The sequence below is a fragment of the Somniosus microcephalus genome, chromosome 13 (genome assembly GCF_052327205.1).
Source record: "Somniosus microcephalus isolate GS21.2 chromosome 13, FLI_Smic_1.0, whole genome shotgun sequence".
NCBI classification, from domain to species: Eukaryota; Metazoa; Chordata; class Chondrichthyes; order Squaliformes; family Somniosidae; genus Somniosus; species Somniosus microcephalus.
Genome location: NC_140999.1, coordinates 24394233 through 24417258, shown reverse-complemented (window position 1 = coordinate 24417258; position 23026 = coordinate 24394233). Strand labels below are relative to the sequence as shown.

The 23026-nt window shown below is 47.2% G+C and overlaps 1 protein-coding gene across 2 annotated transcripts in view; it reads left to right on the top strand.

Moving 5' to 3' along the window:
* The first annotated feature begins 20485 nt into the window (after positions 1–20485).
* The window catches only part of LOC147108138 (alpha/beta hydrolase domain-containing protein 17B-like), an 80786-nt gene continuing 78245 nt past the window's right edge, over positions 20486–23026 (top strand). The window contains exon 1 of one of the 2 annotated variants that reach the window (XM_086004637.1): positions 20486–21004. In XM_086004637.1, the coding sequence (XP_085860763.1) occupies positions 20733–21004 (272 nt within the window). In that variant the 5' untranslated portion in view covers positions 20486–20732. The remainder of the gene's footprint in view (positions 21005–23026) is intronic. The other variant, XM_086004639.1, reaches the window with a different exon arrangement.

Sequence of the window (23026 nt, the reverse complement as noted above, 5' to 3'; positions counted from 1 at the left end):
AAGGGATGGCCAGCACATGGTGATCCACTGTTACCGGCATTCTCAGCAAGATGAGAACAGCTGTCCGTCTGTCAAGGAACATTGATGTATGGAACAAGGGTGATTATTCCTCCTAAGTTAAGAGAGAGAGTTCTAAAGGAACTGCATGAAGGTCATCTGGGGGGAGTCAAGATGAAAAGCCTTGCTAGGGCTTATGTGTGGTGGCCGGGTATCGACCAACAGATAGAGGATCTGACGAAAAGCTGCTCAGGGTGCCAAAAAGTGCAAAATGCACCTCCGATTGCACCGCTGCATCCATGGGAATGGCCTTCAACCCCATGGCAACGTGTACATATTGACTTTGCTGGTCCATTCATGGACTCCATGTTTTTAATTGCGGTGGACGCACATTCTAAATGGCCAGAAGTGATTAAGATGACTACCACTACCTCGGAAAAGACGATCGCGGTGCTAAGAACGATATTTGCAAGAAATGGATTGCCAGAACAAATATGTTCAGACAACGGACCGCAGTTCGTGTCAGAAGAATTCCAGAAATTCATGAAGAATAATGGGGTGAAACATTATACCTCTGCCCCATATCATCCGGCTACAAACGGGTTGGCCGAGAGATTTGTACAAACGTTCAAAAAAGCAATAAAGGCCATGAGCGAAGATCAGATTCCACTACAACACAAGGTGGACAAATTCCTACTGGCATATCGAAACGCCACTCATGCAGTGACAAACCAAAGTCCTGCCATGATGTTCTATAACAGGAGGTTGCGGTCCAGGTTGGACTTGTTAAAACCAAATGTGCGGAGGGAAGTTGAAAACAAACAGTTCCAGCATATAAATAACAAGACCACTCGGAGTTTCGAAATAGGACAACCAGTGTTAGCCCGGGACTATAAAAACGAGAAATGGCAATCTGGAACAATTCGGGCCAGACAAGGACCCCTGATGTACACGGTAGATATTGGTGAAAATGTAATACGGCGTCATGCTGACCAACTGGTAGAATTGAGAACAAGGGTCGAACCCAGGGTTACGGCAGAGACAACCATGGAAGAAGTTAGTGAACCTGAAGCATCTACCTCAGAAGTGAATGTACCTGAGGATGATGTCCAATCCATAAGAGATCAACTAGATGAGTCACCCCAGCAACGAGAATCAGAGACCCCTGAAAGGCGTTATCCAACTCGAATCAGAAGGCCTCCTCAGAGACTGAATCTTTGAACTGTTTTGCATGAAGTTGTATATATATATATCTATATGTTATGTTAAATGGGGATATAACTGTTAAGCTAAAAAGGGAGGATTGTGGTGTATGTAACCTGTTCCACCTTAAGAGAACTACCTTAAGAGATGTACTACTTTCTCTTGGCTGCTGTATACTGTAATACCGGTGGTGACCACACCGGTATATAAACGTTGTGTAGGGATTTGCTGGGCAGTTCAGCCCTGACCTCCGAATAGTAAAGACCTGTTAAAAGTTATTCTTGTGGTCTGTGTCCAGTGATTTATAATAAGCATAACTGGGACACACAGACTTAACAGGTAGCTACCCACGTGAATTCTCCGTTTTGGCTGGTCAGAAAGCCGGACAATTCCTGGAGGGCCACGGTGGACTATCGGGTGCTCAATAGCAACATCCCAGTCTGCGCACCCACAGTAGCAGCAGTTGCCGACCTCATCGGGAGTATTCCAGCATCCGCGACCACTTTCACGGTACTGGATATTTCAAATGGGTTTTGGTCCATCCCTGTAAGGAGGGAGGATCAGTACAAGTTTGCCTTTACGTTTAAAGGGCAACAGTACACGTGGAACTGTTTGCCACAGGGCTTCCACAACAGCCGCAGCATTTTCCATCAGTGCATGGCCGACAGTTTGAAGGATTTTAGCCAGCCCAGACAGTTGGTTCAATATGTGGATGGCCTGCTCCTGTTCACTGATTCGAAAGTGGAGCATGGCCCGCTATTGGCCGAACTGCTGGAGCTGTTAGGACAGAAGGGTTTCAAGGTAAATCCCAAGAAGGCGCAGATCGGCCAGCAGGAGGTGAAATTCCTCGGTCTAACCGTGCGCGCTGGAGAAAGGGCCATAGATAAGGCTGGGGAAGGAGAGTCCCGGGACCCCTATCGGGCAGGTCCGGAAGCCGCAGTCCGGGATAAGGGAGGCACACGGGGGGGTAGTTTTGGCCCCGGACCTAAAGTGGGTCCGGGCCCAAGATCCCGTCTGTAAGACCGTCCCGGTGAGGAAAGAGAAAGGGGAGCCCCTAGAAGATCCGTTCGGGGCAGCAGACGAACCTTCAGCACAGGTTTTAAAACAGGCCGCTGGTTATATCAACCAGTGTAAGCTGTTTACACCTGAAAGGGGAAAGCAGCCAGTTGGATAAAGGTCTGAGGATAAAGATCCTCAGCCTGCAGCAGGAGTGAGTTCACAGACTGCACCGGCAGGCGCCGTGGCTTGCTTGAAGGGAGGGACCATCCGCCCATCGGTTGGGACACTCCCCCACTCTTCTGGGATCCAGACGAGGGGGAGGGACCTGAGGGTGAAAACCCCGCCCCTAACCCAGGTGTAGAGAGGGAGGGACCTGAGGTCGAAAACCCCGCCCCGGACCCAGCCATGGGACCTGGGGGCGGAGACTCTCAGCTTGCAGCAGAAGGCTGTGAAAAGTTACCTGCCCCCAGCCCGGGTTCGGGAGGGGTCAAGACTGGGGGAGCAGTGGTTCGGGTAAAAGGCCCAGCGGCCAAGAAAGCCCCACCCGTCAAAGCCCCTAGAAGGTCCCCAAGGACGCCCCAGCTGAGAAAGCCATGGTCACCAGCCCTCCAGTTACCAAGGGCCGCCCCTCGAGTCAGGGAGAGGTCCAAGGACACAGGTCCTCAGCCAGCAGCCACGGGCTGTGAGGGACCAACAGTGAAGGACGGTGGGGTCACACCGGGGGTAGCGGCGAGCCGCAGTCCGACCAGAGATTAGCCTGGCCGCCCGGAGACGGGCGGCGGATGTATATAGTTGTAGTTTAAGTTTAAGTTTTAAGTAAAGTGTAATTATTTAGCTTAAGATTGGGTGTTTTTAATTTAAATTAAATAAGGGGATGGGTAGTTTTATGTAAGTAGTCTGTTAAGAGTGTATCTTTGGGTCGAGGTCGCGGGACCCGACCATGCTTCACCAAGCCAGAGAATCTCTTGGGGACCTGGCTGCATGTTCTTTTACATCTTTTGCAGAAAGATTTTCGGAATGGAATGGATCGTGATCCTATTCGCCCTGATCGGGATGAGTGTGCAAAGGAGGGGCGACGTCCAAGACTCCCGCATCTACGGGTGTTCGGGAGACAAGGCGCCCCTGGCGATCGATGGGAGCGGTGAACGGGATGCGGAGGAAACCGCTGTTTACTTCCACGAGGGAAGGTGGCCAGGATGGCTGGGATCCAATTCATCTCAGTACTCCAGCCAAACCGGATTCATGTACGGGGAAGCCTCCCTCCTGTGTCCCCGGGTACGAGACGTTACTACGAGGGTCAGCGTCTCCGTCACCGTTGGAAAGCGAATATGTTTGATGTGTAAAGGACACATTCCACTGGATAGATGGTGGTGGCTCAGGAAGTTGAGCAAGGACATGAGGAACCCTGAAGTCGACTGGGAACGGTTGGGAAACAACAACCATCGGACTAAGCGTGTGTTGGGACAAGTGGTGGGAGCCGGATCAAGGGATTTACATCTGCATGTGGGGGTCAGAGGAGGTCTGCCCCGCAGGCATAGCCATTGTTTTCCACCGGCAGTGGCACGACACCGGGGAGGGGATGAAGTGGGATACCAGCCTAAAGGTGTGTGCGGTCCCATACACCCAGATCCCAGTCAATGCCACTGAGCTTGTGCCCCGCCCACAGTGCAGGCAGCAAGATTATCCAGGGAAGATTGTCCCACCGCCACCAAGGGACCAGGGAATGGGTTGGTATTAGTCCCCACCGATCAGATGCTGTACCAGGGGGTACACTACGCGGTAGCCTCTGTGATTTTAAATCTCACCGAGGTACATCTACCGGAGTGGTGCCCCAAAGAAACAGAGCAGTTATTCCAGGTCCTATTAAAGGACATGTTCAAGAAGTTTTACGAGTTCGATTTTGCCCACGTGGACAAGACCGAACTCTACACCACACACCGAGAATTTTTGGGTAACACAGGGAGGCAAAGAAGGGGTGTATGGAATGATGTTTTTACTGCGTTTAATACTGGGTCCTCTGTCATCAACAGCTTGAATGACATAGAGCTGCAGACTCAGATAAATGGTTTAAAAACAGTTAAAAAGGAAAGTACTGGATGAGAACAAGGTAGTGGGCTCGGAGTTGCATGAGGACCAGGCCATGACGGTCCATTTAAAGGCGATCATAACCGAGTTGGAAAAGCACGCAAAGACGGCAAATGCTCTCATAAGGGAGGACAGAAATGCTTCTGACCAGGCTGCGCAGAATGAGGTGTGCGTGTTATACGGGGCGTGATTACTGGGTGAGGGCCGCAGTAATCTGGAGGATTTAAAACAAGGTTTGGTCCCCTCCTGGATTAGCAACAAGCACCTCGCAGCCCTCCACCCTTTTAAGAATGCATTGAGCCCGTGCCAACTCCGGCTAGCCTCCGAAGCCTATCCAGTCCCCATGGATTGTGGGCGGTCCAACCATACAATCATGGGAGTAGTAGGATGCCGGTCATGGGTAGGACAGCCCGGCCCGCACTGGTATACAGGGTTGAGAACATTGGAGTCATTCAGGGGGGTGCACACATTCGTTTCACAGCGGTCCCGCCTTACATCATTAAGTGGGAGCACGCTATGACAGGTACTGACCTCTCCGGGTGCCGGAGCCGGGGAGCACACATAATCCTGTGTCCCCAGCACTTGAATGCCTTTTCAAAACCGCAGTGTGGGTTCAGAGCTGCTGACGTGAAGCCTATAAATTGTACCATTGAGGCAATGGCACAAGGCCATGTTCCCCCGCAGGTAGCATATATAGGGGGTGGGACATATTGTGTCACCACCGACGCGTCCCATTACCAGCATGGACAGCATAGTTGGTGTCCAGTTAGTGACAGCAGTTTCTGTTTTAAACCCGAGGCAGAAGTTCAAGTGGCCCATGAGCGAATTGTCCCCATTCCTGAACCCTCCACTGTTCACCTCACTGTGAAGGAAATTTTACGAATTTGCAAAAGTACGTAGCGCACTTCGGCTACGAAATTCCTCCTCTCCCTGAACATCTTACCAAAATACTCAAAGCCGTTATAGTTTCGCAGAAACATTTTTATACACTCGAACAGAAAACAGTAGAGATAGGACTAAGGTATTGGATATTGTGACTCCACCCTGGTGGAACATTTTCAGTAATATAGGTCCCTTCGTGGATCAGACTGGCTTCCCACATTCTCGTGGTTTGCCAGTTAGGGATAGTGTTGTATTTAGTTTGTATTCAGTGTAAGGGAAAAGGTCGGTGGTCAGAATTCCGAAACCAGAGGATTTGGAAGGAACACTATGTAAAGGTGGAGGGAGATACGCCGGTTTAAGTCATTTTCCCTGTATTTTGATTAAAGGATTGTCATTTCTTTTGTGTTTGTTATTTTTAATAAAGGTTTTTCTTTTGTTGTTTTTTTGTGACGCGGTTTAATAAAGATATGTGCACCAAGTGGTGCAGGGGTGTTGGACCCCCTCCATGCTTGGATGTGTGTGTAAAGTCTGTAATTTTACTCTCTGTATGCTGATGTACACTACATTTTCGCGGAATGGGAAGTGCATGTGTCGTGGGTATATTAGATAATTACAGGGGAAGGTTGACTATGGAGGGTCAGAAAAATTTTGCTCACCTTAAACGTATGATAGTTCAAGCAAGTTTTAGTATCACAGGGGGGAATGTAAGATTTGCAAAATTTCTGCATTTCCCCAAAGGCTGTTATTAATAAACGGGACCCTGTGTGGACTTTTTAAATCAAAAGGGGTACCCAAGATGGCGTCCGTGCCTCGTGGCAGAAAGCCTGTGAGATTTTAAAATGGACTCTGCAATGAAGAGAGCTTGTGGAGAAATCGAAACCAAGCTGCAGGCTTCTGTGAAGAGAGACTTTGTATTTTGGAACCAGACAGGACTCTGAATTATGCATTAGACCGAATTCTAAATTTAGTTTAGGCCTATAGTTAAGGCCATCAAGCAGTCTACATATATTATCGGAAACAGATTAACAGAGCCATCGAGGCCGGACAGTCCCATCAAGAAACTTTCAGGACAATACAAGTCAATTATCGGGCCGGTAGATGCGATTACCGGCCATCTAAAACCAGTTAGTATGGATTGCTACCATTATTTAAAATAGCCCGCCAAGATTAAAACAAAGAACTAACCTGATTTGGCGCGCATTAAGGGTTTTCGACGAAGGTATAATTGAAGGCCCCCTCGGGTAGCAAGGTTGGTGTGTTCGTGTTCGGTGTTCTTGTTGGTTGGTGTGCTGGTGCTGCTCTTCGGCCCCTCGCCCTCGTGGCTGCCGCTCTTTCCCCATCCCGCGCTTACCCCCTGGCATTTGCCCGTGCCCTTTTCCCACTCCATCTGTAACTAGCCCCGGCACCGGGCCGGGCGGACACGGACAATTCAGGCCAGGCGAGGCGGGACGCGACGGGGGGAGGAGGAAAGACCACCGGAGGGAAGGCCACCTGAGGAAGACCGGCTGAAGAAGACCAACTGAGGAGACGAACTGAGGGGAGGCTTCGAATTATCAGGCCTTCACCCTCAGCCGACCTTCGAATATCTGCACACCAACTCAATCTGGCGGCTGTCGACGAAGAATCATCCCTGCAAGGTAAAGTACCAAAACAGAGACATTAAATTTGGGGTACTCGAACCTGGACAATGCCCTTGCAGCGCTCGGAGGCCACGTGATGACGGCAGGCTCCAGAGAGCACCAAGAGCGAACCCCGAACCCAACCGCTGTTTTGAGTCTAACAAACCTTTTGATTGGTGAGCATGAAGTTCTGACCCCTCATAGCTTAATCTAGTTAGGTTAAGCGGGTGGGATAAGGATAGGGGATTGTTAAGATAGTTGTTTTCCCTCGATGTGCCGTGTGTTCCCCATTCCCTGTATAAGTATATAGTTATTATTCTTCTTTTGTATTTTTTTGCCTGTAGAAGTGTATACTAGTAATTTTTCCCATAAGATTGTATCAAGTTTTTCCTCTTCAATAAAATCTTGGTTTTTGTTTACCTCCAACCACCTGTCTACTCGAGCCTTCTCTGTACCGCCGCCTTGTACCTAAGTCCGGTGTCTAGAACCCAGGGGCGTGGGAGCGATTCGAACCGCTCACAAAACAGTCAGGGGCATAACTGACTGGGCGTACGTACACGCCAAACAACACCACCACACGCCACCCCCTACACATCCTAGCCAGATTTGCAGAGGTTGCCCATTGTGGCACATGTGCTTTGCTCCTTCTTAACACATGATAGACAATGGACATGACTCTCTGGCCTCCTTACACTCTGACCACCAACCTGACCATGCAAGTGTTGCGGAGCCCGCAATGTGGAGCTGCCCAAGGCGAAATAACAGATTCCATCATGTCAACAGTTTGCCATCACCTCATTTTAATACATTCAAACAGGGATGGCATTTCTAAATAAACAGAAACAATCACCCAAGTGCCTACCCCTGTGACTAATGGTACTTTATTTTTCTCTTACGCGTGCTCCTATGTGGTGCTCCCCCTGTGGCTTCAGCAGGAGTGGAGGCCCCTTGCTCACTTTCATGCTGTTCCTGCTTCGACACCTTTGGCAGGCGTCCTCTGGGTTTCTGAACCTCTGAGGGCTCGCCAAATGTCTGCTCATCCTGTGGCAGTGCAGGGGCTGCGACGCCCACCTCAGTTGGGTGTGGACTCTGGCGGGGCTCTGACCAAGGGCTATGCAGTGGCATGGAAGTGTGAGCACTTGGAGAGGAGCCCCCACTTCCTTGTTCTCCACCACCAACTTCCCTCTCATGGGTCAGACCACCTCAGCACTTGCAAGTGGTTTGAGAGTACCTTGCTGCACATCAGGGGGGCCATGGGGACCCGTGTCTGCACTGGCAGTCCTACTGCTAAGGACTTCCATGAAGCTCTGGTTTCTCTGCTCAATAGCTGTCCATCGCTCCTCCAGAGATGTCAGTCTATTCTGAACATTCACCATGTTTTCCTGACTCTGGCGACTTATTTCCTCCATGGCTGTAGCCAGCCTTTCCACGGAGGTTGCCATCCTTTCCGTGGTGGTGCGTTGATGCACCATTGCCTCCACAAAGACACTGCTCATGTTAGAGTTGGACTCCTCCATCCTCTCCATACTCACAGTGACCCTGGAGACAAGACCTGTCAGAGACTCCTGCACCTGCTCCTGGAGTTCCAGCACTGCTCTCCTTCTGGATGGACCCAGAGGCACAGGGTCCACATGCAGCAGAACAATGCTAGGAGAGTCCTGCGACCTCCGACGAGGACTCTCCAATGCTGTCCCTGTCTCCACCACCTGCTGATGCTCACCTGTGAGATGTGATAGACACGGCAACAACACTACTCTATGTCCCGAAGGTCCTACCGAGGTGTGTGTATCTGCGCTGCTGCTGGGTGCGCTTACATCTGCTGACGCTGCGTCCTCAGAGGTTGCAGGTTCCCCTGAGGAGTCTTGCTGCTCAGCCTCTTCCTCGTTGGGGGGGGTGGGGGGGGGCTCTATGGCTGGTCCTATGGGGGAGTAAAGGCATGGGTTAGACATTTGACGGAAGTGTGGCATGCACATGCAATAGTGCAGATGCTCAAGTGGCATTCTAAATGAGAGAGATGCAAAACTATTCTGTCACCAGCTTGGTCTGCGTCGTCCATCTGTCCGTCCCCCTCTTCCACCTCCACCTCTGCGCCGGCGAAGTCCAGGGCCACCTCTTCAGCCTGGGTGAGAAGAGCTATGGAAGCTGGCCCTCCTCCTGTCTTCGCCCTTTCCCTTCTATTGTGGGTTCTCTTTTCCTGCAGTGAGGGAGACAAGTGGAGTTGGAGTGAGAATGATGGAGTGAGTGTAGTGAGTCCAGAGCATAGATGCTTAGGAGACAAAAATGGAGTGAGGTTCCATGTCCAAGGGCCCTCCCTGTGCGTTGTTAGTCGTTGTCATTGCATAACATTGAAAGGGAGTGTGAGGGCAGCATAGTCGAATAGTGACGTGATTGTGTTCATAGAGTGAGAGGGATGGTGAAGGGTGCAAAGGTTGTAAGGGTAAAGTGGGATGTGTAGGAGGAGGTTGACAATGCAGAGTGCTGGTGATGAGAGGAGAAGGGGAGCAGAAGGAGGGTCAAGCTGATGGTATACTCACTTTGCCTGATCTTACAAGGCCATTGAACCTTTTACGGCACTGCATCCATGTTCTGCTGCACACTGATCTGGAGGTTATATCCCTTGCCAGCTGGACCCACACAGCCTTGGTTTCTTTGGGAGGCCTCTTCCTCCCAGATGAGGGGAAGAGCACCACCCTGCTAGCTCTCATCCCCTCAACCAGCATACCCAGCGCCTCATCCAAGAACCTCGGGGAGGCCCTTGCCTTGGAGCTGGCCATTCTTCAAGGAGTTAAAAGTTTGGAGGTGGTGCAGCATCGACCAAAAACCAGTGGAATGAGCCAAGGCAGCAAACAGCCCTTAAATGAATCTGGATAAGGGACGTCAGCAGAGGCGAGTTTCAGTCCCAAAAGACTCATTGGCCCAGGGGAACCCACACCCCTGAAAGTAACTGGCTAATTAGGGGAAAATCGCAATTTTTTCCCACCTGACAGTGGAGGCGGGTTTGGAACCCACCCAAATCGAAACCCGCCTCCAACGGGAAAATCGCGCCCTAATGGCTGGGATGGGCAGTGCCAATTCCTGTAAATTATATCATGATGTCACATCAGTAGGAGTCCAACACAAATGTCTGCTCTTAGCCGGCCTCTACCCAAAAGGTTTAAAGTGAAGAACGTAGGGGGCGATTTTCCCACTGGAGGCGAGATAGAGGCGGGATTCAGCTTGGGTGGGTTTGAAACCCGCCTCCACTGATAGGTTTCAAAAATTTGCAATTTTCCCATGATTGGCCACTTGATTTCAGAGGTGTGGGATGCCTTGCTCAATTAATGTTTTGGGACTGAAACTCGCCTCTGTTGACAGCACTTTCCCAGCCTGATTTTGTGGCTTCTTGCTCCCTTGGCTCATTCCACAGCATTTCTGCGTCTCCTGCACCACCTTCAACATCTTTTGAGAAACCACTATGTCCAATTCCAAGGCAAGGGCTTACCCGAGGCTCTCGGATGAGGCGCTGCAAATGTTGTTGGAGGGGGTGACAGCTAGCATGGAGGTGCTCTTCCACTCATCTCGGAGGAAGATGCCTGCCAAAGAAACCAAGGCTGTGTGGGTACAGCTGGCAAGGGATGTAACCTCCAGATCTGTGTGCAGATTGGGAGACTGTTTCTGTGTATTGATGAAATGCCATCCCTGTTGGAAAGCATTAAAATGATTTGAAGCCAAAATGTTGGCGTTATGCCATCTGTTCTTTCGCCTTAGGCAGCTCCACATTGCGGGCACCGCCACACTTGCGTTGTCAGGTTGGTGGCCTGAGTGAAAGGAGGCCGGAGGGTCATGTCCATTGTCAATGATGTCCTAGGATGGAGCAAAGGACATGTGCCAACTTGGGCAACCTATGCAAATCTGGCCATGATAGGTTCATCCATGTGCTTGCGTTTTGCCGCTGCCGCTGGTCGATACACTGGCGCTCTGACCTCCTCCTCCTCCAGATCCTCCTCTTCCTCCTCCTCATCCTCATCTGAGGTCCATGCAGAAAGAAAACGAATGGTTCCCATGCTGCTTGTAGATGCCTCCTTTGGGGAAGCGCTCATTGCAAGCGGGAAGAGGGTCTTCCAAGGAGGTCCCACAGTTGATGGATTCAAGCTGCAGCACCTCCGACTTCGGAAGGCCTTCTAAAAGTGCTCAGAGATCTTTTAAAGCCAGGATCTGGCACCTGCAAGTAATCCTTGCTGCAATAAACGATGTCTTGTTGGACCTGCAGCAGTGAGGAGGCCACCCACGAGTCAACCCGCCAGGTTTACCTGGCGTGGTTTAGGAGGTGTGTGGATCACGCCGAAAAGCTGGAAAAATCATGAGGGCCTCTCAAAATAGGCTTAGAGAGGCCCTTAACGAGCATTTAAGGATCTTTAATAGCGCACTGGCCAGCTGGAGGCGGGTGCGTTTCCCGACCTCCAAAACCGGCACCGGCAAAATCCCACGGAGGGGGGTTGGAGGTGGGTTCCGAACCCGACCTCTTTGAATCTGATTTGCCCTCCTTTCCCGCCTCTAAACCCGCCTCCTCCGACGTCAGATAATCGCCCCCATAGTAACAAAGGCATTCATGAAGAAAGAACTTGGGGAAAAAATTCGGTTGCTTTGCGCCTCCCGTTAGTGCCCAAAGGGGGCGCTACTCAATTTTTCGCCCCTTGAATTTATGTAGCACGTTGCATGTCCTCAAGACATCCCAAAGCACTTCACAGTCAATGAAATACTTTTGAAGTGTAGTCACTGTTGCAATGTAGGAAACGCGGCAGCCAATTTGCACACAGCAACGAGATAAATGACTAAATAATCTGATTTTAGCGGTGCTGGTTGAGGGATCAATGTTGGCCAGGACACCAGCAGAATGCCCGCTCTTCTTCAAATACTGCCATGGGATCGTTTACATCCACCTGAGCGTACACACATGGGTGATGACCTGGGGAGGAGAGACGTGAGGAGCACCAGGTAAAAATAGCACAACAAAGGGGAGCAATTAACCCTATTAGAGAATCACAGAATCAAATATCTGGCACTTAGAAAAGTAAATGAAAAGCCAGCATGGATTTGGGGTGAATGGCCTCCTTCTGTGCTGTTTCATTCTATGATTCTATGCAGCACAGAAGGAGGCCATTTGGCCCATCGTGCCTGTGCCGGCTCTCTGAAAGAGCTACAATTAGTCCCACTCTCCTGCTCTTTCCCCATAGCCCTGCAAATGTTTCCTTTATAAGTTGATATCCAATTCCCTTTTGAAAGTTAATGAATCTTCCACCATCCTTTCAGGCAAAGCATTCCAGATCATAACAACTCGCTGTGTAAAAAAATGTCTCATCTCCCCCTGGCTTTTTTGCCAATTACCTTAAATCTGTGTCCTCTGGTTACTGACCTTCCTGCTAGTGGAAACAGTTTCTCCCTATTTTCCCTATTAAAACCCCTCATAATTTTGAACACCTTTATTAAATTTCCCTGTAACCTTCTTTGCTCTAAGGAGAACAATTCCAGTTTCTCTAGACCCTTTACATAACTGAATTCCCTCATCCCTGGTATCTTTCTGGTAAATCGCCTCTGTGCCCTCTCCAAGGCCTTGACATCCTTTCTAAAGTGTGGCACTCAGAGTTGGACATAATACTCTCGCTGAGTATAATATACATTGGGCCATAATTTGCTGTCAAAATAATGGTGGGGCAATGGCACTTGCTGTTATTTATGCGCAAATGGTGCAGCAACTACAGGTAAGGGGCAAATGTGCAGTAACACTTAAATATCCAAAAGTTGCTGTCTGAGTTACGAATTCCATTGTCAGCTTCGCGAAAACACCATCTCACTGAAAGCCTCACCATTGAAATGCATTGAATGAGGCGAAGTTGCTGTATTTGCGCAGTAGATACGCATTAACCTTGCCACAGAAAGTTAAGATTTGTCCATTTCAGTCTAAGTACCCTATTAATGACGTGATAAGTGTTAATTACTGCCATTCAACCTCTCTGGCAGAGAAAATGAACTATTACAAGTGTGGAGTCTCATTCCTTCTGGTTTTAATTGTTGTTGGAGATTTTTAAAATGTAATTTTTTTTTAACGTTTCCTTTCTGTCTCTTTTTTCTCTCTCTCCTAATTCAATCTTTCTTTCCCTCCCTTTCTTTCTCTTTTTGTACCTGATTTGACATTGAATTCATCCCTCTAACTTACACTTCCTTCGCAGTCCAATCCTTCAATCTGATTGGTTAAGGAGATACACTTGCTTGCCCTTTTCACTCAGGTCCCAGATGCCCTGTTTCCCTCATTGCGACGTTATCAATTTGCACTTTCAGCAACTTGCCCCGCAAAAAATATTAAAAACCTAATCATGCAAGGGCATGTCTAACTAACAGTAGATGCCGTTCGATGCCCTCCCACAGCAAATTATGGCCCAAATATATATAAAGTATGTGTGTAAACATGCAAGTGTATAGGTTTGTAACCTGACAGAGTAAAGTAGCAAATATAAACAGAAAATGTTGGAAATACCCAGCAGGTCAGGCAGCATCTGTGGAGAGAGGTGACCTTTCGTCAGAACATCGCAAAATTTAAGAGATGTAAACAGATTTGAAGTGGGGGGAGAGGGGAGGAAAGAACAAAAGGGAAGGTCTGTGAAATGAAGACAAAGAAAGAAAGACTTGCACTTATATAGCACCTTTCACGACTACCGGACATCCCAAAGCACTTTACTGCTAATGAAGTACTTTTTGAAGTGTAGTCACTGTTGCAAACGCGGCAGCCAATTTGTGCACAGCAAGCTCCTGCAAACAGCAATATGATAATGACCAGATAATCTGTTTTAGTGATGTTGATTTAGCAATAAATATAGGCCAGGACACTGGGAATAAGTCCCCTGCTCTTCTTTGAAATAGTGCCATGGGATCTTTTTATGTCCACTTGAGAAAGCAGACAGGGCCTCAGTTTAACGTCTCATCTGACAATGCAGCGCTCCCTCAGTACTGCCTCTTCCAAAATTCTATAGACTCTGGAATAGTTCCCATGGATTGGAGGGTAGCTAATGTAACCCCACTATTTAAAAAAGGTGGTAAAGAGAAAACAGGGAATTATAGACCGGTAAGCCTGACATCGGTAGTGGGGAAAATGCTAGTCCATTATAAAAGATGTAATAACAGAGCACTTGGAAAACAGTGACAGGATCGGACAAAGTCAACATGGATTTACAAAAGGTAAATCCTGCTTGACTAACTTACTGGAATTTTTTGAGGATGTGACTGGTAGAATAGATAAGGGAGAACCAGTGGATGTGGTGTATTTGGACTTTCAGAAGGCTTTCGATAAGGTCCTGCATAAAAGATTAGCGTGCAAAGTTAAAGCACATTTTAACTTTGGGGGTAAGGTACTGACTTGGATAGAGAACTGGTTGGCAGACAGGAAGCAAAGAGTTGGAATAAACGGGTCTTTTTCCGAGTGGCAGGCTGTGTCTAGTGGGGTACCGCAGGGATCGGTGCTAGGACCCCAGCTATTCACAATATATATCAATGATGATCTAGACGAGGGAACTAGATGTAATATCTCCAAGTTTGCAGACGACACAAAGATGGGTGGGCGTGTGTGCTGTGAGGAGGATGCAGAGAAACTCCAGTATGATTTGGACAGGTTGGGTGATTGGGCAGATGCATGGCAGATGCAGTATAATGTGGATAAATGCGAGGTTATCCACTTTGGTGGCAAAAACAGGAAGGCAGATTATTATCTGAACGGCAATAAATTGGGAAAAGGGGAAGTGCAACGAGACCTGGGTGTCATTGTGCAACAGTCGCTGAAGGTAAGCATGCAGGTGCAGCAGGCGGTTAAGAAGGCAAATGGTATGTTGGCCTTCATAGCGAGAGGATTCGAGTACAGGAGCAAGGATGTCTTGCTGCAGTTGTACAGGGCCTTGATGAGACCACACCTTGAGTATTGTGTGCAGTTTTGGTCGCCTTATCTGAGGAAGGATGTTCTTGCCATGGAGGGAGTGCAGCGAAGATTCACCAGACTGATACCTGGGATGGCAGGAATGACGTATGAAGAGATATTGGGTTGACTAGGCTTATATTCACTAGAGTTTAGAAGAATGAGAGGGGATCTCATTGAAACTTGTAAAATTCTAACAGGACTAGACAAACTAGATGCAGGAAGGATGTTCCCGATGGCGGGGGAGTCCAGAACCAGGGGTCACAGTCTAAGGATAAGGGGTAAGCCATTTAGGACTGAGATGAGGAGGAATTTCTTCACCCAGAGAGTGGTGAACCTATGGAATTCTCTACCACAGAAGGCAGTTGAGGCCAATTCAGTAAATAAAGTCAAGAAGGAGTTAGATATATTTCTTAAGGCTAAAGGGATATGGGGAGAAAGCAGGGACAGGGTACTGAATTTGGATGATCAGCCATGGTCTCATTAAATGGTGGAACAGGCTCGAGGGGCCGAATGGCCTACTCCTGGTCCTATCTTCTATGTATGTTTCTATGTATGCCCTGGGGTGTCAGCTGAGATTATTGTGCTCAGGTCTCTAGAGTGGGACTATGAACCTCACAACCATCTGACTCAGAGGCAAGGATGCTACCAACTGAGCCATGGCTGACACTATGCAAACGGCACTTTTACTGTGCAAATGATCTCATCGCGTCCGTGCTAACAAAGGAAAAATACTTTCCCAACAACTTTATACACTAACAATATCCCTCTAAAACCAGAAGTGACAATGGAGTGGATGAGAAAAAATTATTTTGTAAAGCCTAGAAATTACTATTGGTGATATTAGCAGACACACAGGAAAGGTATTTGTATGACATCTCTTTGTCTGCTATTGTTAGCAGAAGCATTAACCCATTTATTTAAATGGGGTAAGACTCCGTTAGTACAGCATTAGAGTGTCAGCCTAGATTTTTATGCTCAAATGCGGGATGGTTTCCTGGATCAGTATGTGCAGGAACCCAGGGAACAGGTTATTCTGGATCTGGTACTGTGTAATGAGAAAGGGCTAATCAATAATCTTGTGGTAAAGAGGCCTTTTTTAAGGACAAGTGACCATAATATGATTGAATTTTACATTAAGTTTGAGAGTGATGTAGTCCAATCTGAAACTAAGGTCTTCAATCTAAACAGAGGAAAGTACAAGGGTATGAGGGACAAGTTGGCCATGGTAGATTGGGAGACTGCACTAAAAGGTATGAAGGTGGACATACAATGGCTAACATTCAAGGAAATAATGCATAATTTGGAACAAACATATATTCCTCTAGGGCATAAAAACCCAAAAGGAAAAGTGATCCAACCATGGCTAACAAAAGAAATTAAAGCTAGTATTCAGTCAAAGGAGGAAGCTTATAAAGTTGCCAAAAAAAGTGGTCAGCCTGAGGATTGGGATCATTTTAGAAATCAGCAAAGGGGAGCCAAGAAATTGATAAAGAAAGGGAAAATGGAATAGCAGCAGAAACTAGCGAAAAATATAAAAATGGATTGTAAAAGCTTCTATAGGTATGTGAAAAAGAAAAGGCTGGTGAAGGTAAATGTACAGCCAGAGACGGGAGAATTTATAATGGGGAATGGGGAAATGGCAGAGAAATTAAATAAATACTTTATTTCTGTCTTCACGAAGACACAAAAAACCTCCCAGAAATACGAGAAAACCAAGGGTGTGGCAAGAATGAGGAACTTAAAGAAATTATTATTAGTAAAAAAACAGTACTAGCAAAATTAATGGGACTAAAAGTTGATAAATCCCAAGGACCGGATGACCTACATCCTAGAGTTTTGAAAGAGGTGGCCATTGGAATAGTGGACGCATTGGTTGTCACCTTCCAAAATTCTATAGATTCTGGAACGGTTCCTGCAGATTGGAGGATAGCAAATGTAACCCCGCTATTTAAGAAAGGGAGAGAGAAAACAGGGAACTACAGACCTGTTAGCCTCACATCAGTAGTTGGGAAAATGCTGGAATCTATTATAAAGGATGCAATAGCTGGGCACTTAGAAACTAATAGTAAGATTGGGCAGAGTCAACATGGATTTATGAAAGGGAAATCCTGTTTGACAAACCTATTGGAGTTCTTTGAGGATGTAACTAGTGGAGTAGACAAAGGGGAACCGGTAGATGTGGTGTATTTGGATTTTCAGAAGGCCTTCGATAAGGACCCACACAAGAGGTTGGTGAACAAAATTAGGGCACATGGAATTGGGGGTAATATACAAGCATGGATTGAGAATTGGTTAACAAACAGAAAACAAAGAGTAGGGATAAACGGGTCTTTTTCAGGATGGCAGGCTATGACTAGTGGGGTACCACAAGGATCAGTGCTTGGGCCCCAGCTATTCACAATCTATATCAATGATTTGGATGAGGGGACTAAATGTAACATTTCCAAATTTGCTGATTATTCAAAGCTAGTTGGCAGTGTCAGTTGTGAAGAGGATGTGAAGAGGCTTCAAGGGGATCTCCACAGGCTCAGTGAGTGGGCGAGAACATGGCAGATGGAATATAATGTGGATAAATGTGAAGTTATCCACTTTGGTAGAAAAAACAGAAAGGAAGAGTATTTCCTAAATGGTGAAAGATTGGGGAATGCAGATGCTCAAAGGGATCTGGGTGTCCTTGTACATGAGTCACTGAAAGTGAATGTGCAGGTGCAGCAAGCCATTAGGAAGGTAAATGGTATGCTGGCCTTCATTACAAGAGGATTTGAGTACAGGAGTAAAGAAGTCTTACTTCAATTATATAGGGCCTTGGTGAGACCACGCCTGGAGTACAGTGTACAATTTTTGTTCTCCTTACCTAAGGAAGGATATACATGCCATAGAGAGAGAGTGCAACGAAGGTTCACGAGATTGATTCCTGGGATGGTGGGACTGTCGTATGAGAAGAGATTGAGTAAACTAGGCCTGTATTCTCTTGAATTCAGAAGAATGAGAGGGGATCTCATTGAAGCATACAAAATTATTACAGGACTTGATAGGGTGGATGCTGGGAGAATGTTTCCCTTGGCTGGGGAGTCTAGAACCAGGGGCCACAGCCTCAGGATAAAGGGTAGGCCATTCAGGACTGAGATGAGAAGAAATTTCTTCACACAGAGGGTGGTGTATCTTTGGAATTCTCTACCCCAGAGGGCTGTGGAGGCTCAGTCATTGGGTATATTCAAAACAGAAGTCAATAGATTTCTGACTAGTAAGGGCATCAAGGGATATGGCGTTAGGGCCAGTGAATGGAGTTGAGGCAGAAGATCAGCCATGATCTGATTGAATGGTGGAGCAGTTTCGAAGGGCCGAATGGCCTACTCCTGCTACTATTTCTTATGGTCTTATATCTATGGGAGGGGACTTGAACCTACAACTGTCGGACTCAGAGGTGAAAGTGCTACCCACTGAGCCACAGCTGACACACAGTAAAGTAACAATTCAGTAGGGGGAACATTACTAAGAGATTATAACTCCTTTTACAAGTGAACAACACACTCCAAAATAAAAACAGAAAATGCTGGAAATACTCAGCAGGTCAGGCAGCATCTGTGGAGAGAGAAACAGAGTTAACGTTTCAGGTCGATGACCCTTCGTCAGAACTGGAAAAAGTTAGAGATGTAACAGGTTTTTAAGCAAGTGCAGGGGCAGGGAAAGGGGGGAGGGGAGGAAAGAACAAAAGGGAAGGTCTGTGATAGGGTGGAAGGCAGGAGTGATTAAATGACAAAAGGTATGATAGTACAAAGCAAAAGGAGATGGTAATAGGACAACAACAACTTGTCTTTCTATAGCTGCCATGTGAAAAAATAGGGCAGAGGTTATGGTCTGAAGTTGTTGAACTCGTTGTTGAATCCAGAAAGCTGTAAAGTGCCTAATGGAAAGAGGAGGTGCTGTTTCTCGAGTTTACGTTGGAACAGTGCACTGCAGCAACTTGCCAAGGCTTCTTCGGCAGCACCTCCCAAATCCGCGACTTCTACCACCTAGAAGGACAAGTGCAGCAGGCTCATGGGAACTCCATCACCTGCAAGTTCCCCTCCAAGTCACACACCATCCTGACTTGGAAATATATCGGTGTTCCTTCATTGTCACTGGGTCAAAATCCTGGAACTCCCTCCCTAACAGCACTGTGGGAGTACCTTCAGCACACGAACTGCAGCGGTTCAAGAAGGCAGCTCAGCACCACCTTCTCAAGGGCAATTAGGGATGGAGAATAAATGCTGGCCTTGCAGCGACGCTCACATCCCAGGAACGAATAATTAAAAAAAGGCCGAGGACAGAGTGGTCAGACTGGGAATGGGGTGGATAATGAAAGGATACAATTCTGCTCACCTAATTTAAAAAAGGATATAGAGGCACTGGAGAGTGTGCAGAGAAGATTTACAAGGATGAAGCCAGAAATGCATGGGTATACCCATCAGGAAAGGATGAGCAGGCTGGATCTCTTTTCTCTTGAAAAGAGAAGGTTGAGGGGTGACCTAACAGAGGTCTTTAAAATTATGAAAGATTTTGATAGAGTGGATACAGAGAGGATGTTTCCACTTGTGGAGAAGAGCATAACTAGAGGTCATCAATAAAAGATAGTCACCAAGAAATCAAATAGGGAATTTAGAAGAAACGTGGAACTCGCTACCACAGGGAGTGGGTGAGGTGAATAGTATAGATGCATTTAAGGGGCGGTTAGATAAGCATATGAGGGAGAAGGGAATAGAGGGTTATGCTGATAGTTATATGAGGAAAGACGGGAGGAGACTCAAGTGGAGCATAAAAAAAACTTGCATTTATATAGCGCCTTTCATGACCACCGGACGTCTCAAAGCGCTTTACAGTCAATTAAGTACTTTTGAAGTGGAGTCACTGTTGTAATGTGGGAAACACGGCAGCCAATTTGCGCTCAGCAGGCTCCCACAAACAGCAATGTGATAATGACCAGATAATCTGTTTTTGTTATGTTGGTTGAGGGATAAATATTGGCCAGGAAACCGGGGGATAATTCTTCTTAGAAATAGTGCCGCGGGATCTTTTACGTCCACCCGAGAGAGCAGACGAGACCTTGGTTTAGCGTCTCATCCGAAAGACGACACCTCCGACAGTGCAGCACTCCCTCAGCTCTGCACTGCAGTGTGAGCCTAGCATTTATGTGCTCAAGTTCCTGGAATGGGACTGAAACTGGAACCCACAAACTTCTGACTCAAAGGCGAGAGTGCTACCCACTGAGCCACAGCGCCATAAATGCCGTGCTTGGACTGGTTCTGTGCTGTATATGCTCCTCTTCTTCTTAGGCAGTCCTTCGGAACTGAGGATGACTTGCTTCCACATTAAAAATGAGCTCGCAGGTGGCTGATTAGTCCAATGCGGGACCTACAGTCTCTGTCACAGGTGGGGCAGACGGTGGGTGGGGTGCTTGGGTTGACATGCGCTCCCTGCGCTTGGCTTCCGCTTGCCCCCGGCGAAGAGACTCGAGGTGTTCGGCGCCTTCCCGGATGCTTCTCCTCCACTTTGTGCGGTCTTGGGCCAGGGATTCCCAGGTGTCAGTGGGGATGTTACACTTTTTCAAGGAGGCTTTGAGGGTGTCCTTGAAGCGTTTCCTCTGCCTATCTGGGGCTCTCTTGCCCTGCCGGAGCTCAGAGTAGAGCGCTTGTTTTGGGAGTCTCTGTATATGCTATGGTAATGGGACGTGTGTAGAAGGGCCTGACCAATGTGGAGCAACAGCAGGAGTAACCTTTGACCCAGATATTTCCAGCTGAGGTTGCCAGGCTTGTTGAGGAGAAAGCGCGTCACATCCGGCGGCGGCGAGTTGTGTTCGCTCAGAGCCGGCAATGGAGGGAAAGGCTGTGACTTGACGGAGGCGCCGCTTCATACAACGACAGTCCCTGCAAGCGGTCGGTCTCGGGGGGTGTGTGTGTGCTGGTGGAGGTGGTCGATTGGAATCGGGAGATCGCGGCGCGCAGTCCGTGGCCCGCCGCTCCGGCTCCACCATGAACGGCCTGTCGCTCAGCGAGCTCTGCTGCCTCTTCTGCTGCCCGCCCTGCCCGAGCCGCATCGCCGCCAAGCTGGCCTTCCTGCCGCCCGAGCCCACCTACGCGGCGGTGGCCGACGAGTCGGGCGGCCGCTGGACCCTGCGCTTCACCGAGCGGGCCGAGTGGCAGTATGGCCAGAGGGAGCTCGACTGCACCGACATCTTCCTGACCCGCACCAGCCGAGGCAACCGGATCGCCTGCATGTTCATCAGATGCTCCCCGACTGCCAGGTACGGCAACCCTGGCCCGTTAGTTCTACAGTCATCATGGGACAGAAAGCAGTCCCCGCTCTGCTGTATAGACCAGCATCAGGTACCATTCGCCAGGGCCGAGACTAACAGTGGGACTGAGGACCAGTTTCAAGGGCTGAGCATACAGAGTAGCGGCACTGTAACAAAGACACCAGTTTACAAACCTGAGCTGGAGAATAGCATCAGTGTAACAAATAACCAACCAGTGTACAGGTCTGAGCATAGAGAATAACATCAATGTAACAGATAACCAGTGTACAGGTCTGAGCATAGAGAATAGCATCAGTGTAACAGATAACCAGTGTACAGGTCTGAGCATACAGCATAGCAATAATATGTCAAACTGGAATTTTGGTTATACAGTGTAGTGCTAATGATATAACATTATAGGTCTGAGCATACAGAAAAGCATTAATATGACATCAGATTATGTAGTGCTAATGTGACCCAATATAAATCAGATTGTATAAAATAGCATTAATGTGACTGAAACTACCGCCTATAAAATCACAGTATTACAGTTAAACTGAAGATTTTATTTACAAGTTGACCAGCTATGTTATGCGGTTGCCTCTGGAATATATGTATAATTAAGCTTTTTCTAAACCTGGAACTTTCCTGGTCTGTGTGGCTGAGTTATTCGCTGCATAAATTCCATGAGTCATCACGGGGAGCCTGGGAATGTTCATTCTGAAAAATTGGTGATTTAAAACTTGTTCACTTCTACTTTCAATTGTCCAATTAAACCTGTGCAATGCCATGGCAACGTGAGTACGTGCAGATATTGGAAAGTGTTGTAGGCGGGGGACTGTTGAATGATATAATCTTATCAGGTTGAAGCTAGCATTATTGGATTGTACTTTTTTTTATGTGTTCTGATCGACTGACTGGTCAGTGTGTAGTAATCCCCAATAAGGGCCCACATTCTGTAAATTAATTTGAAAGTGTTGCATTGTGTGGTCTACTTTCAGTGTGGAATAGACCTCTTGAGATTTAATCATATTTCAATCCACTATTCCAGCACAGAATCTGTTGGAGACTAGCAATAGCTGTGTTACAAGTAATATATTGGCTTGTCTAGAAAAGTTGCCCTTTAAGCTATCAGGATTCATCTTAAGTAAGTTCCATTATATTACAGCAGAAAATTCCTAAAGGAAACCCCATCCCATGATCAAAAAATGCTCCCATCATTCAGTCATTCCTATGAATCAATTATTGCGTGGTAATTGAATCAAGCCTAAATCTATTTTAAGGAACTGTTCCCCTAAGAGCACTTTCTTATAAAATAAAAGCATTTCAAATAATTAGTGTAAATACAGAAAGGGGACTGTTGTTGCATCCATTTCTGTTGATTGTAAAATGTTAAATTGGTAAGTGCAGTTGACTTAATTGGATGAATTGACTAAGACAACAGTCTGAGTTGGGCAGTAGAACTGGTAGTTAGTGTTGTTAAGCCAGTGTTCTTCAGTGATAATGTCATTTCAACTTTGTGCATGTTGATTCAGTTCTCTCAAGCTGTCAGACTGAGGAAATGCCTTCAGACTGATTGATTGTTTTTATTAAAATGGTGTGCACTGCTGAAGCAATGAAATGGACAGCTTGATTCTTTATAACTTATTTTTAAAAGGGGTCTTTTTGTCTTTAACTAGCATCTACAGGGCTAGTCCTTTTAAAATACATAATGTCACCACAACAATGAGGTACTAATTAATAATGTTCAACTTGATTTTTTATTAATATAATATAGTGACTGAAAATGGAAAAGAAGTAGTTCAATTAATTGCAAAGCTTCATTAATAGGAACAGCCAAGCTTAACCGTTTAATTAAATGGCCACATACAGCCAAATACTGGAGGAAATATAAACTATAATTGAGATGTCAAAATATGTCACTTTTTTCATGGTTAGATAGTTTATCAAAATTCTGAATATATTATTTCACACATCCTGCTATTTTCTGGGAAAGTGAATTCAGAGTGGGGATTGAGAGCTGGACTGTGT